General features: G+C 52.0%; 1 protein-coding gene across 2 annotated transcripts in view; it reads right to left on the bottom strand.

Annotated features, from left to right (window-relative positions):
• The window catches only part of MAP3K14 (mitogen-activated protein kinase kinase kinase 14), a 53271-nt gene that overhangs the window by 14357 nt on the left and 22796 nt on the right, over positions 1-16118 (bottom strand). For both annotated transcript variants that reach the window (XM_055258786.2, XM_063629269.1), the window contains exons 2-6: positions 12738-13013; positions 11470-11539; positions 9392-9602; positions 8720-9283; positions 7111-7248 (exon numbers count right to left, since the gene is read on the bottom strand). In XM_055258786.2, coding sequence (XP_055114761.2) covers positions 7111-7248; positions 8720-9283; positions 9392-9602; positions 11470-11539; positions 12738-12993 — 1239 coding nt within the window. In that variant the 5' untranslated portion in view covers positions 12994-13013. The remainder of the gene's footprint in view (positions 1-7110; positions 7249-8719; positions 9284-9391; positions 9603-11469; positions 11540-12737; positions 13014-16118) is intronic.

Here is a 16118-nt window from a genome sequence, read left to right on the forward strand (position 1 = left end):
ATTTGAGGGAAACGGCCACCGCAACATCTGCAGGACACCACGTGAACTACTCACTCGAGATAGTTCAGCTTGAAAGTTCAATCACGCACGCGACATTCCCTTTGATAATGTATCTCTATGAAGCTAGGTTTTTGCAGGTCACTGTGATTAAAAGTACTTCAAGGAGAAAATGTGGGATATGAAGGTGGTGGTGTCCTATCTGATTTCAAGGGTTGAGATGCGCAACAAAGCATACAACCCATTAATAATCTGGCGGTTTGGAAATGGAAGGACCCTTTTTCTTTCAGCTTATGTTGAGCTTTTCAAATGGCTACTAAGTTGTTAGGATAAAGACTTATTATTTGACCTCATTGCTTCATAAACAGAACTGTTGGGTATTTGTTTTGGCCTGGGTTGCCCTGAAACAATGACTGAGATATTAACAGGGCTGTGATCCACAAGAGTTGGGGAAACTTGGCTTTAACTTTGCAGAAATCTGTAAGTCCTCTTAGAGTGTCCCGTCCATGCTAAAAATATTTCCAACCACCCAGACCAAAGAGGTGGGAGCAGATACTTCAAAATACAAGGTGCTTTAGAAGTCGGTGCCAGAGGAGAAAGCAGCCCAGTCTTCCAGGCCAAGCTGGCTGCCCGTCTGGCCACCCCTCCTCTCTGAACTTCCGTGTTCCTCATCCGTGAAATAAGGGGGCTGGACTGCGATGAAGATACTCATGAGAACTAAGATCTAATGCCCACTTATCATTTCCCAGGCACTGGTAAAGCCCTTTGTAAGCATTAGTTATTCAGATCTTACAATAGCCTGTAAGCTGGTGGGATCATTATCCCCATTTTATAGATGAAGAAGCTGAAGCCTGGGCAAGTATTTGCCCAAGGTCACTGGGTATAAGAGATCACAGCTGGGCTTTTACTCGGGCAAGCCTGACTCCAGAGCTGCCAGCTACTCTGCGCCTCCAGAAGGCCTTTCCATGCCGAACTTTTTTTTTTTTTTTTTGAGACGGAGTCACTCTGTCGCCCAGGCGGGAGTGCAGTGGCGCGATCTCGGCTCACTGCAAGCTCCGCCTCCCAGGTTCACGCCATTCTCCTGCCTCAACCTCCCGCGTAGCTGGGACTACAGGCGCCCGCCATCACGCCTGGCTAATTTTTTTGTATTTTTAGTAGAGATGGGGTTTGACCGTGTTAGCCAGGATGGTCTCGATTTCCTGACCTTGCGGTCCGCCCGCCTCGGCCTCCCAAAGTGATGGGATTACAGGCGTGAGCCACCGCGCCCAGCCATTTTTTTTTTGTTTTTTTGAGACAAGGTCTCCCTTGGTTGGCCAGGCTGGAGTGCAGTGGCACAATCACAGCTCACTGCAGCCTCGACCTTCCCGGGCTCAAGCGATCCTCCCATCTCAGCCTCCCAAGTAGCTGAGACTATAGGTGCCATGCCCAGCTAATTTTTGCATTTTTTGTAGAGATGGGGTTTCGCCATATTGCCCAGGCTAGTCTTGAACTCCTAGGCTCAAGTGATTCTCCCACCTTGGCCTCCAACATGTTGAGATTACAAGTGTGAGCCACTGTGCCTGGCATCCATGCTAATGTTTTAAAATACGTTCAGGATGGAGCATCCCCAGGTGGAAGCACTGTCAGCAATGAGCCTACTGCCTGATCCAGAAGCCACTTCCCTCCACTCAATTGCCTGCACGCTGGACAATGGGGATCACTTTTTCCTCCCTGAACTTCCCTCTTGTTTTCTTTGGTATTCTTTTTTTTTTTTTTTTTTTTTTTTTTTGAGATGGAGTTTTGCTCTTGTTGCCCAGGCTGGAGTGCAATGGCGCAACCTCGGCTCACTGCAACCTCTGCCTCCTGGGTTCAAGCAATTCTCCTGCTTCAGCCTCCTGAGTAGCTGAGATTACAGGCATGCGCCACCATGCCCGGCTAACTTTTTGTATTTTTAATAGAGACAGGGTTTCTCCATGTTGGTCAGGCTGGTCTCGAACTCCCGACCTCAGGTGATCCACCCGCCTCGGCCTCTCAAAGTGCTGGGATTACAGGCGTGAGCCACCACACCCAGCCTTCTTTGGTATTCTTTTTTTTTTTTTTGAGACAGAGTCTCATTCTGTCGCCCAGGCTGGAGTGCAGTGGCGTGATCTTGGCTCACTGCAACCTCTGCCTCCCAGGTTCAAGCGATTCTCCTGCCTCGGCCTCCCGAGTATCTGGTGGCGCCACCATGCCTGGCTAATTTTTTGGTATTTTTAGTACAGATGGGGTTTCACCATGTTCGCCAGGATGGTCTCGATCTCCTGACCTCATGATCTGCCCACCCCGGCCTCCCAAAGTGCTGGGATTACAGACGTGAGCCACCGTGCCCAGCCTCTTCTTTGGTATTCTTATCTGTTTTATTCCATCAATAAAAAAAGGCATAAGAGCAATTCTATAAATTCTTTTGAAGATTCCAGGAATGTAAACTATGTGAAAGGGACTACCACAGTACTGTGCACAGATGTCCAATGAATATTAGAGGGTCCCGCCTTATTTTCTCACCACTATCAAGGTATTTTCCTTTGATCCTTGTGCTATTTTCCTTCTAAACATGTGTCCAGGACTGAAGACTGCTCACCTTTACCCCAATATAAATGTCTATCCCCCATTACAACTCGGGTTCCTTCAGGTCAGGCCTGTGGATTTCACATCTCTGTCCCCAGCCCCGGCACATTGTCTGGCACAGAGCAGGTGTTTGGTGACAGCTGGGTTGACTTGGCCAGGGCCACATTATCCTAGATCAGCAGCAGAGCGAAAGCAAAGCTCCCAGAACTCCACACTTGAGCCAGATGTTCTAAAAGGAGTGATTCTTAACCCTTTTTGGGCTACAGACCCCTATAAGAATCTGGTAAATGATATGAATTATTCTTCAAAAATGTGTGATTGCCCATAAATGCAACACACAAACAGTTTTTTTTTTTTTTTTTTTTTTGAGACAGAGTCTTGCTCTGTCGCCCAGGCTGGAGTGCAGTGGCATGATCTTGGCTCACTGCAACCTCTGCTTCCCGGGTTCAAGCAATTCTCCTGCCTCAGTTTCCCGAGTAGTTAGTATTACAGGCATGTGCCACCACACCCAGCTAATTTTTTATATTTTCGGTAGAGACGGGGTTTCACCATGTTGGCCAGGCTGGTCTTGAACTCCTGACCTCAAGTGATCTGCCCGCTTTGGCCTTCCAAAGTGCTGGGATTACAGGCGTGAGCTACTGCGCCTGGCCAACAAACACTCTTTTGAATAAAGTTCCTAGAATTCATGGATCCTATCAATCCATCCACTGACTAGGATAAGAACTTCTACATGGCCGTTAAAAAGCATAAGAGAGTTGTATATGTGCCAATAAGGAAATCTGTCATGATATATTATTGCATGAAAAAAACATGGTACAGAATAGTCCCTAGAGTAGGATCCCATTTCTTGTGGGGTTGGGGGACAGGGTCTCACTCTGTTGTCCAGGCTGGAGTGCAGTGGTATGATCTTGGCTCACTGTAGCCTCTACTTCCTGGGCTCAAGGAATCCTCCCACCTCAGTCTCCCGAGTAGCTAGGACCACAGGTGTATGCCACCATGCCTGGCTAATTTTTTTTTTTTTTTTTTTGTAGAGACAGGGTCTCTACAAAGAAGTGCTAGGATTATAGGCATAAGTGCTGCACCGGCTGATCTTTTTTTTTTTTTTGAGGCAGAGTCTCACTCTGTTGCCAGGCTGGAGTGCAGTGGCACAATCTCTGCTCACTGCAACCTCCGCCTCCCGGGTTCAAGCAATTCTGCCTCAGCCTCCCAAGTACCTGGGACTACAGGCGCCCGCCACCACACCTGGCTAATTTTTGTATTTTTAGTAGAGATGGGGTTTCACTGTGTTGGCCAGATCTCCTGACCTTGTGATCCACCACCCTTGGCCTCCCAAAGTGCCGGGATTACAGGCATGAGCCACAGGCCCGGCCTGATCTTACCTCTTTTTTTTTTTTTTGAGACTGAATCTTGCTCTGTCACCCAGGCTGGAGTGCTGTGGCGTGATCTTGGCTCACTGCAACCTCCGCCTCCCAGGTTCAAGCAATTCTCTGCCTCAGCCTCCCGAGTAGCTGGGATTACAGGCGCCTGCCACCACACCCGGCTAATATTTGTATTTTTAGTAGAGATGGGGTTTCACCATCTTGGCCAGAGGCTGGTCTTGAACTCCTGACCTTGTGATCCACCTGCCTCAGCCTCCCAAAGTGCTGGGATTACAGGTGTGAGCCACCGTGCTCGGCCCTGATCTTACTTTTAATTGCAAACAAATATAGGCTCATTATAAAAGAATTCAAATGATACCAAAAAAAAGCAAAAGTCTCCATTCCCCAGTCCTATTCTCAGAGGTAACTGCCCTTTGACAGAAATCTTTTTAGACTTTTAAAATTTCTTTTTTATTTCTGTTTTTTGCTTTTTTGTAGACATGCGATCTCGCTATGTTGCCCAGGCTGGTCTCCAACTCCTGGCCTCAAGCAATCCTCCCACCTCAGCCTCCCAAAGTACTGGGATTACAAGCATGAGCCACTGTACCTAGCCTGGACTTTTTATGCGTGTATAAACAAGTAGTCGTTTCTTCTATTAAAATGGAATCCTGGTGGGGCACAGTGGCTCACACCTGTAATCCCAGCACTTTGGGAGATTGCCCAGGAGTTTGAGTCCAGCCTGGGCAACATAGTGAGATCCTGTTTCTACAAAAAATAAAAAATTAGCTGGGTGTGGTGGTACGTGCCTGACGTCCCAGCTACATGGGAAGCTGAGGCAATAGGGTTGTTTGGGTCTGTGGGGCTGAGGCTGCAGTGAGCTGTGATCATGCCACTGCATACCAGCCTGGACAACAGAGCAAGATCCTGTCTCAAAAAAAAAAAAAAAAGAAAAAAGATCAAACAAAACCTTAAAAAAAAAACAAAAAACAACTGCATCAAACCCTGGACCTATGGCCAATCAGCATCTAGATCAGGAGGACGAAGGAGTGCTGGCACCACCATGTGACACCTCACACAGTGGATTCTCCCCAAGGAGCATCGGGGGGGGCACAGACTTGCTCTGATCCGATGTGCGGCCTGACCTCTGATGCCTGATCCACCTCCCGGTCCCCATCCCCTAATCAGGGAACTGTTTCTCCTGCTCTGCCAGCTGAAAACCCTAAAGGACACCACTGCCTTGAGGGAAAGCAGGCACTGTCTGCCCAACCAATGGCAGCTGTGCGGGCTGCCAAAGAACCATCCCCACTGCATTCTCCGGGGTGGGAAGGAAGTGGTTCTGCGAGTGGCCAGCTCTGGTGGGCTTGAGCTGCAGCTCTGGTACTGAGAAGTCCACGCCTTGTGCTTGGAGCTTTTCCAACTGCCTTGCAGTGGATGGGAGGGGCGAGACAGGGAGTATTTATCCTCTTCCACTATATTAGGGTTGTTTACCTTGTTGCCTGGGAAGACTCTTGAGGCCCTCAGCAGGGGAACAGCTGAGAAGCCCAGTGACTAAGCTCCCAGCGCTGGGTGCGCGTCTCTTCACACTCTCACACTCTCCTCCCACCACCTCTCAGGAGGGACAGCTGAGCCTTCTCCGGTAGCCTGGGGAGGGGAACTGCAGCTGAGCAGGTCAGGCATGCGGCCTTGGCCTCCCCAAGTGGAAGACGATGATCCACACTGGCAAGAACTCGGCAAGAACTCAGCACGCACTCAGCACGTGTTGCCAGTCAGGGGTGGTGAGGGCAGAGTTTTCGTATTTGACACAGCGTGTCTGAAGTTTGGGGTGGTACCTGCAGATAGTCCCCTCAGTGGTCTCACCATCCAGCCCAAGTACACACCAGGGAAGCCGGGTTTATTCACATCCCAGTTGTCTCCTCTCCCCTTAAGGCCACAGGCACCCCAGACGGTGGTGGCAGTGTCTGCTCTGAATGGGGCCAGCGTGTGCCGGGCTTTTGTGCTCTGGTTACAGTGAGCATTTCCTGTGTCAGGTTGGTGTTCCAAAAGTTTTGGATTTTGGAGCACTTCAGATTTTGGGTTTTCAGATTGCAGATGCTCTACCTGTATTTGTTGCTTTCCTTTTGGGGATTGGAGTGTCTCTGACATAAGCCACTTGAAACAAGGTATATCTCTGAGCTTACTTCACCCTGCCCAGAGGGCCAAGGGAATGGTCCACAGAAACGCACCTTAGGTCCTGGCCGAGAGCTTTGACTGGGGACAAGGTGGCTTCCAATCAAGATGATCGAGAATTGGGGGTGGGGGAAAGGTTGGTGACGGGGAGAAGGACCGACACCCGTGAGGCCTGTGGGTCTGCAGCCGCCACTGATGCTCCCTCTGGGACCGGACAGTGTGATCTGACGGGAGGAGCCTCAGCTCCAGGCCCAGCATGCCACACTGTCCTCTCTGCTCTCCACTTGTAACATCAGTGAGACGAAGGGGTGGGAGAGGTGATTCCTGTCTTCTGTCTCTACTCAAAACTCTAGGACAACAAGTCTATCTTCTTTCCTCTTCTTCCTGAAGAGTGTGGTTGAAAGCCGAACTCTCAGGTCAGACAGACCTGGTCTGAATCAGGGCTCTGCTACCCGGCCAGTGACTTCCTGTCTTGCCAAGCTTCATGTCCCCACCTTGTCTGTCTTGCAGGACTGTGGCACACCTGGCCAACAGGGGGCGCAGCTCTGACTCCGGCAGATCTGCCCACTCCCACTGAGGCTGGCTTCCTCCTGGAAGCACCCCACAGGTGGAGGCTACTGCTTTCCCATCATCTGGCCCAGGTCGGGGGCGGCCTCCTATGTGGTTTAGGGGTTTTACCTCAGTGTGAATTTCATGACGCTCCAACCATCTTCCATGTTGGGACTTGCCCCTCAGGGCCCTGACTGTATTGAGACACCGAGGCCATGTGCGTCCTCTCACACTGCCTCTCACATACACATATGCCAGGGGCAGCAGCCAGGCCAGGACACGTGACAGGCTGCTCCCTTCCAGTTCCAGCCGACCTCAGGTGGCTAGTGACAGCCAAGTTCTGTTCACAAGTCAGACCCACGGCCACCCTGCGACTGTCCTTGACAGAAAGCAGAGGGAACACACCAGGCCCCCTTCCTGGCTTCCCTCTTCACTTAGCCCCTGAGCCCTGGCGTACCTTTTTGACAGCGCACTGGAAGCCAGTCTGCTTGTCCTCCATCCTGTGCACCTCTCCGAAGGAGCCTCTGCCCAGGCGGGGCTGGTGCGTGGCCCAGTGGACTTCTTCTCGGTACTCATAATCCACTGGCTTGAGTTTCTGGGGTTGGCAGGAGAGAGAGGACAGTTTTAGTGGCCAGGGCAGCAGAGGACTACAGTGCTACAGTGAGGAAGGCTCTCCAGCTGGTGACCTTGCCAGGGCTGCTGAGCTGAGCCCTCACAACCAGGCAGCCTGGGGCGAAGTCAGGGATCTGAGCCGGGCAGCACCAGAGAGGGGGTAGAGGAATGAGGTGAAGGCAAGGGAAGGGTTCATGGGCTGCGGCCACTGATCCTTGTGATGAAAAACATCCCAGACTTGTGATGGTGAGACAGAAACAGAACTGCCAATCACCTTGACAATGAAAAAACAAAACTCAGGAGCTAGAAGGTGGAGGGAAGGGAGGAACAGTGAAGAGGGGCCGGGGTCAAGGATGATGTTAAAAGTGGATGGAGGGAGGGGCCAGGCATGGTGGCTCATGCCTGTAATCCCAGCACTTTGGGAGGCCAAGGTGGGCGGATCACTTGAGGTCAGGAATTTGAGACCACCCTGGCCAACATGGTGAAACCCTGTCTCTACCAAAAAACACAAAATTAGCCCGGCATGGTGGCGCACACCTGTAGTCCCAGCTACTCAGGAGGCCGAGGTGGGAGAATCAGTTGAACCTGGAAGGGGGAGGTTGCAGTGAGCTGATACAGTGCCACTACACTCCAGCCTGGGTGACAGGGTAAGACTCTGTCTCAAAACAAAAGAAAAAAATTAAAAAATTAAAAAGTGGATGGAATAAGACAGTGCAGTGGCTCACACCTATAATCCCAGCACTTTTGGAGGCCAATGTGTGAGGATTGCTTTAGCCCAGGAGTTTGAGACCAGCCTGGGCAACACAGCAAGACCTCATCTCTATTAAAAAAAAATAGCTGGGCGTGGTGGTACACGCTTGTAGTCCCAGCTACTGGGGGGCTGAGGCAGGAGGATTGCTTGAACCCAGGAGATGGAGGCTGTAGTGAGCTATGATTGTGCCACTGCACTCCAGCCTGGGTGACAAGAGTGAGACTCTGTCTCAAAAAACACATTTATTAAAAAAAAAAAAAAAGTGGATGGATGGAATAAAACCCGGAAATCAAAGTTTGATAAAATCATTTAAAGTTATACAATTATTTGGGAAGTGAACAAGAGGAAAAAGGGAAGGAGGTGGGTGGTGAAAACAGGTCCCATCCTCATCTTCCGTCTCTGGGGGCCATGATAACATCTCCAGTGGCTCCTGGCTGATTCCCCTTGTCCTCAGCATGTGTACTATTCATGCAGTGCCCACATTCAGCAAGCAGGAGGTGGCCAACCAGAAGAACTCAGAACAGAAGACGCTAAAAAGGCTGTGAGAAGTGAGGCTGGCGGAGTAAGAGATGATACTTTTCATCCACAGTGAGCACTATCCTACTGTTTGTCACCACAGGTAAGAGTGACTCTGATAAAGAGAGAAAAGCATCCCCCAGGTTGCTGGTGGAGGGATGTATACAGGTGCTGGGGGATTAGTTACCTCAGTGAGCAGGACACCCTCGTTGTCCTCAGTTTGGGGGCTGGGCTCCCGGGATCTGGAGCCCCCTGCTGCCCAGGTCTTGGCCAGGCTGGTCAGGCTGTGGGCCTGGCCTGAGCTCACGCTGCCTTGCAGAGCATGCACCAGGTATTCTTCCACAGAAAACTTCTCACGGGCACCACGAGACGGGCAGCTGGGCTCCAGGCGTGGGCCAGGCAGGGGCTTCGGACTGTCTACACAGGCCAGTTTGCCCAGGAAGGACTCTAGAGGGTGAGGTTTCCAGGGCTGGAGAGGGTGGAATGGGAAGGGATGAGGCAGTCTGCTATAGGGGAAGGGGTGCGTGGGCAGGGGCAGGGGGCTTCCGTCCTGGGGGTGGTGCAGTTTCCACACGTGGTTCAGACATTGCAAGGGGCTGATCAGTTTGTGGAGTTCCGATCGAGGCAGAGCCGGCCGTAGGCCCTCGCCAAGCTGCTTAAAACAGAGTTGCCCAAGGCCTGGTTCCTTCAGAGGCTTGGTGAACTGTGGGGTGTTTCTAACATATGGGGCGCCGAGTGGAGACTCATCCTCCTGTGGTGGGAAACACAGCTGTCAGCACAGAGGGCCAGGGCCCAGGGACAGGCTCCAATTCCAAGGCCCCATAAACCCGGGGTCTGGGCAGTGGGTGGAGGGTCTCACCTGCACTGGGATGGTGCAGCTCTCCTGCTCAGGGGTCCTGGGGAGGGGTTTGGCCAAGGCCACTCCTGCATGAGCCAGGGACTTTGAGCTCTTCTTCTTCCGTTTCTTCCGGGCTTTGCTGCGACGCTTTCCTTTCCAACACACACGGGCCATTTTGCCCTCTGTAGCATGGGCCACATTGTTGGGGATCTGATCAAGACTCTCGGACTGGCTGTCAAAAAAGGGACAGATTTGCATATTGAGCAGGAGGAGGCAGGAAGATGGAATGGTCCAGACACTTGTATCTGGACTCCTGCAGATCCAAGGTCAAATCCCAGCTTGCCATTACTTGTGTGAATGCGGCAAAGTTTCTAAATCCCAAGGAACCTCAGTTTTCTCACTTTTCTCACTTATAAAATGGGTTTGGTATTTTCTGCCATACGGGGTGGAAATGGAGTTTCAATAATTTAGTTCATTTAAAAAGCCCAGCCCAGTGTCTGGCCCCAAGGCAAGTTGCCAAGAAGCTGTGCTTGTTACTATGGTGATGGGGTATAGACTCAGCACTTCTTGAGGAGTCAGGGGAGCAGACACGGTTCGCTCACTGCTCTCCAAGGTGAGCTGCCCCTGGAGAGTTCCCAGGAGGGGGCCACGCTCATGGCAGGCCTCTCAGCTCTGACTGAGCAGAGCTTGTTTCTGTTGCCTCCGGATGGAGGAACAGGTAAGGCTGGTCACCTCCACTCTCACAGTTCCTAGGGGTCCCTGGCTGCTGTTGAAGGTGAACAGCCTGGGCTGCTGCTTGGTACTGGGGAGCCTGCCTTTCTCTGCTGGCCTCAGGGCTCATCACTGCCATGGCTCTAACTGGACTGGGATCCCTGCCAAGTATTAAAGGACCTGGCAACAGACGGGTTGCTGCAGAACAGCTGTGGAGCAGATCATGGCCTCAGCCACCCTCCCTTGGCCTCATCTTCTGCCCCCACAGAGGAGGCAGACTCATGGCAGTCCTGGAGACCACTGGAGGCCTACAGGCTTCTCTTGGACAGCTGAAAGAAGTGTGTCTATCAGAGGCTCCTACCCTGGGCCAAAAGGCACCCAGGACAGCAGAAGGAATCCCATCAAACTGAGCATTTCTTGGTTCCAAGGCAGCCAGCTGCCCTCCCCATCACTAGCAGGTTCCAAACTCCACTGATACAAAAATCTGCCTGGTGATAGGGGAAGGAGCTGTTTCTAGCTTGAACTCTTTTTTTTTTTTTTTTTTTTTTTGAGACAGAATCTCACTCTGTCACCAGGCTGGAGTGCAGTGGCGCAATCTCGGCTCACTGCAACCTCCGACTCCTGGATTCAAGCGATTCTCCTGCCTCAGCCTCCCGAGTAGCTGAGGTTATAGGCATGCGCTACCACGCCCAGCTAATTTTTGTATTTTTAGTAGAGACGGGGTTTCACCATGTTGGCCAGGATGGTCTCGATCTCCTGACCTCGTGATCCACCTGCCTCGGCCTCCCAAAGAGCTGGGATTATAGGTGAGAGCCATCGCGCCTAGCACTTGAACTCTTGTTTCAAAAAATCATCTGTGGGGGAATGCAGAGCCTGGGAACAGACTCAGCCCCACCCTGGCTTCCTTTCTACCGGGCCACCAAGTCTATCTGTCCCCTCCTTTTCTACTGCCCGCATCCCTACTCGGTGCATCTCCCAGGAGAAAAGGCACCAACAGGTTTCTCTCATAGAGGACAGTGGAAGGCCCCCCCCCACCAACCCGGCCTGCGCTCACGGTCACACAAGAGTGGGAAGCAGCTTCTATTCCCAGCACCCTCCCTGTTGATGGGAAACGAGGGGGTGCATTAAGGACTCTGAGGAGAATAAAAATAAAACGTCAAGTTGATGTGGCCCAGAGGCAGTCAGCCACAAGCTGTGAAAAGCCTTTGAAAAGCTTATTTGGCTGAGAGAGTGGCTCAGCCAGGAAAGCCTGGGCGAGTTCCAGGAGCTGAACCACAGGTGCTGAGGGAGGGAGCCCGGGGTCAGCAGGAGTGGCCCAGGCAAGCGCTGGGGACGAGGACGCTGGGTCCAGTCCCCACCTCCCACTCAGGCTTGTCTCCTCTGCTTACCTGTACTGTTTGGACCCAGCGATGAAAATGCGTTCTGAAAAGGTGGGGCTGAACTCTTGGCTATTCTCACCTAAAGCAAAAGGAGTTAGATTAGCAGAGAGGAGAAAAAATAGGAATTTAGCACTTAGGGGAGAGACGTGTTATAGAGATCCCCTCTGGTGCCTCTCCTTCCCCTCCTTTCCAGACAACCCGTCTGGCAGTCACCTCCCCACCAATGCCTCCTTCCCGCACTGTCTCTCCCCAGCTTCTCAGCTTACTGGTCAAGAGCAGACCACGGCCTCAGCCACCTGCTCTGAAATAGCCATGCCTATAATATGGGGATCATAGGGCGCCCGCCTCACTTCCTATGAAGCTGAAGTGAGATGATCTACAGAAAACACTTAACACAGTGCCTGGCTCATAGGAAAAACAGCTCAATATATACCAGCTATTAGGTATTTACATAGGTGTGTACATATAAGTGTGGATATATGTGTATTTTTTTAAAACAATTATTATGTCACTCTCCACATTTTAGTTTTTATTCTCTCATCTCTCCTCAAAAACCAACCAGGAGGAAGTGGGAGACGAGGGCAGGATGTGTGCGTGTGGAGAAACGCCAGCACGGCTGTCCAGCTCTCCAGGTTCCACCCCAAGAAGCCTCCTGGGTTGAGGGAAGGCGTTGGAGAGAGAGGACTCCCGGCCCTACTCAGGCCTCGTGGGAGTTTCTGTCTCCAAGGGAAGCTACCATTACTAGTCATCATAAGGTATCATGAGTAGAAGCAGAAAGGACCAGACTAGGCCTCATCCTGCGGCGGCCTGCCACTCCAGGACTGGCCCAGCAGGCTCAAGAGCACAGTGCTCATTCCCGCGGGTGGGGCCACCTCTAGGTGGAAGATGGTGAAGGCCCTACAGGCCCCAGCGGGGCTTTCCAGGAGACCTGGCCTTTCCTGTCTGGAGCCTCTCCAGACACTGGGGCTGCTCAAGGTCACAGCAGAAGGTTGATGGCCTGTTTGATGATTCTGCAAAGAGTCCCGAGCGCTCATCTGTTACGTCTCTTCCCCTGCTCCAGTCATGATGGACACAGCCTCCCCTGCCACATCCACCATCTGTGCACTTTTACCACCCCACTTTCCATGATTCTCGGCACAGACCTCTGGTTGTGTCTCATGAGAATCTTATCTAGCAGTGACACGGACATCTCTCCTCCATAGGGAACCCCTGGGCCCAGCTACCCACCTGCAGGCCCACCCACCTGCCCCGTGCCCACAACAACCCCAGGCCCCTACACTCAGCCTGGGCGATGATAGAGATGGCAGCTGGCCCTGCCTCGGAGCCTTCCTTGGCTGTGCCCTTGGTAATCACGTCATTCAGGATCTCCCACTTTCCGCAGAACACAGGGCTCTTCTCCACGGCCTCAAGCTTGTAGACGGAGCTCTGTTTCTTCCCCAGTGGCGGCGTCTTCTCCTTGGCTTTGGGGAGTTCCTTCTGCTGCCCCACTGCTGAGCCAGGGGCGCCTGGGCAGGCCATTTCCATCACTGCCATCTCCCAGGCTTGTGCTCACCCTGAGAGAGACCAAACACAGAGAAGGTCACTTAGAATCCCAGACCTGGGAGAACACAGGTCAGCCTTGGGTTGGGGGAGAAAGGCAGGGGCAAAGGGTCTCTGCCTCTTTATGTGTGCCTCTGCCACACATACTCATCCTCCAAACATCCTCAATGGAAACAGAGTCCACCTCTCAACATCTACGCATGTTCCACACGGCACAGGCCCCTGGTCCTCCCAGTACCACAACATAAACAGCCTCCTTCACTGTGTCCAGCAAGGACGCCAGCCCACTCCCTCTAGGACAGCTGTGGCACAAATGTCTGGGTTGGCTCTTTCTTGCCTTTATGGTGGCTAAATCTTTTTCTGTTGTTTTATGGCAAACTTTGCTTCCCCAGAACAGGGTGGTGAATCCCAAACTCCAAAACCATGGCCTCACTGACCCCACATAAGCCTTTGGAGAGGACCTGTTGACACACACCATCCACAGCGACTTTTCTCCAAGTGGAGAGAAGCAAGGTTCTATTCTGTTCCCTAGTAGGAGGTAGATATGTGTGTGTGTGTGCGTGTGTCCTACAAAGTCTAAAACTCAGCATGCAAATGGTGCTCAGCACGTGGTTCCTTGCCCAATGCGTCTGTTTGTGGCTCTCCAGAAGGAACTAACATGCTTCCTCCTCTAATGTCCAAACTCATTGGCTGAAAACTTCTAGGTATCATTTTTCATTCAGGCAACATCAGGAGTAGAATTTATATTAAAGGCCCTAACACCAACCTATACCTCTAGAAATAAAGAATAAAGCACAAAAATTCATGTCTTTCTGGGTTCTGTCTTGCCCAGCCCTAGGAAGCTGCAAAGAAGAGCAACCCAGAGTTGCCAACAATCTGTGCAAACAGCCTGCAGACTGGAATTGGCAAAAAAGAGAAGAGCACTGATTTGAGACTGTTACCATTTGGAAACCTTTTTAAAGACTGGGAGTTTTTAAAGGGCAGGGCCCCTCTCAGGCATGACTTGCTTTAGAAACAGCCTGAGAAGGTCCCAAATTCAGACAGATTTTTAATAACTGCTCTCTGATGGTAGGTTTGTCTTAAAGCTGCTACCAGCAGAAATCATCTTCCTTGCGATAACTCTGTGAACCCTGGATCACTTCTCTGCTTCTGGGGCAGACAGGCACACCATCTGAAGCTGAACGCTAAGGCCTCTGGCCTTTTGCCCTGAGGCCTGAGGACTGAATGAGATGGTGGGAAGCTGAGGTACTAGGTTGAAGCATTCCTCCTTCTGAATCTGCCTCACCTGTCTTCCCACCTCAATGTCTATGAAAGGCTCTGCCAGCTTGGCTGGGGGCTGTGGTGGGGTTTGTTGTTCACTATTGATTAGTTCCTTGCATCTCTGTCTTCAAGGGTCTTCTAGCTCTGAACTCGGAGCAGCTCCAGCTTCCTGCAAGGATGCCTGGATTTGGTACCAAACGTCAGATGCTGAGGAGGCCGAATGGGTGGCCTCACTGTTACCCGAGGATCTTAAGAAGTCTGAGGGGCTGGGCATGGTGGCCCATGCCTGTAATCCCAGCACTTTGGGAGGCTGAGGCAGGACGATTACTTGAGCCCAGGAGTTCAAGATCAGCCTGGGCAACATGGTGGAACCCTGTCTCTACAAAAAAATACAAAAAATTAGCTGGGGTAGTGGCATGTGCCTGTAGTCCCAGCTACTCTAGAGGCTGTGGTGGGAGGCTTGAGCCCAGGAGGTTGAGGCTGCAGTGAGTTGAGATTGCACCATTGTATTCTCCAGCCTGAGTGACAGAACAAGACCCTGTCTCTAAAAGAAAAAAAAAAAAGTCTAAGAGGTGTTCTGACATCCAATTAGGCAACAGCCCTTCAAGGCTGGCTATGCTTCTGGTAACTGTACTTTCATCCCACCTCACACCTCCCCACCCCACTCTACCTCCAAAAAAGAAACTGACCTAAGCCCAGAGCTGATCCCACCATTCTCAGCCTCTTTACCAGGGGAAACGAGATCTTAAGAACAGACCAAAAAGTCTACAAACCTAGCAGCAGCAGGGAATGCTCACAGGGAGCTCGATGTGAGCATGACCTCCTCATTTCTATTTGGAGAAGCTGAGGCCTAATTCAGTGGAGACTTGCCCAAGGTCACCCAACCCACGTGTGACAGGGCATGGCCAGGATCCAGACCCTAGGTTCTTTAGGCCATGATGCCCACTCCCCAAGCTCCTGGGTTACAGGCAAATACAGGAGGGGACACTAAGGTCCTCCCTGGGCAAATGCAGGAGGGGACACTAAGGTCCTCCCTGGTCAGCAGGCTTCTGAGGGCAGAGGTGGGGCCCTGCACACAGTGCCTCCCCATTGTATAGCACAGGGGCCACAGACCACGCAACTGACGCTGGCTGAACAAGGGACTCAAAGGACAAAGATTGCTTTTCCATAACCTTTGGAGACAGGATGATCCTGAATGCTGAGGAGGAAGAGAGAGTCCTGCCTGATGAATGAGAAAAATGAGGCCAGGCAGTGTAGTTGCTGCTCTGAGGGCACGTGGCTATTAGAGATCTGGCTGTGTGGGGGCTCTGATAGCCTGTCTCCGCCTGGCATGGCCCAATGGACGGTTCTGGATAGGTCATCCTGAGCTAGAACTCCTCCAGAGGGGGTGCAGGGCATCCCGAGTCCCAGAGTTGTCCTTTCATATTGGTGTTAGGTAGGCAGCTGTCCAGCGCCCCTCTGTGAGCACACCAGGCTCCCCTCTTCCCAGAGAAGTGGAAGCTGAGGCTGAGGCAGCCACGCTCAGAGCCTCCTTTGCAGTTCCCCGATGACTCATCCAACAGCCTGGCAGGCAGACAGTAACAAGGAGGTTGTTGAGAAGCTGACCCAGCAGATGGCAGCTGAACTTGTGAAGGACATGGGGAAAACAGGCTGACCCTCACCTCCCAGGGGCACAAATCACAGCCTGGGAGCTGTAAAGCTCCTCCCGTGGCTGGCTTTTCTGTGCCACATCACCATGACTCAGACCCTCACCGACAGCCTCCAAGTTCAAGAGGCTATTCTTGGGACACTTTGGCCTGACAGTGGCTCTCCCCAAACACCACCTCCCACACAGACACACATGCACACACACACATGCA

Source organism: Symphalangus syndactylus, chromosome 20, assembly GCF_028878055.3.
Source record: "Symphalangus syndactylus isolate Jambi chromosome 20, NHGRI_mSymSyn1-v2.1_pri, whole genome shotgun sequence".
In the NCBI taxonomy this organism is placed as follows: Eukaryota; Metazoa; Chordata; class Mammalia; order Primates; family Hylobatidae; genus Symphalangus; species Symphalangus syndactylus.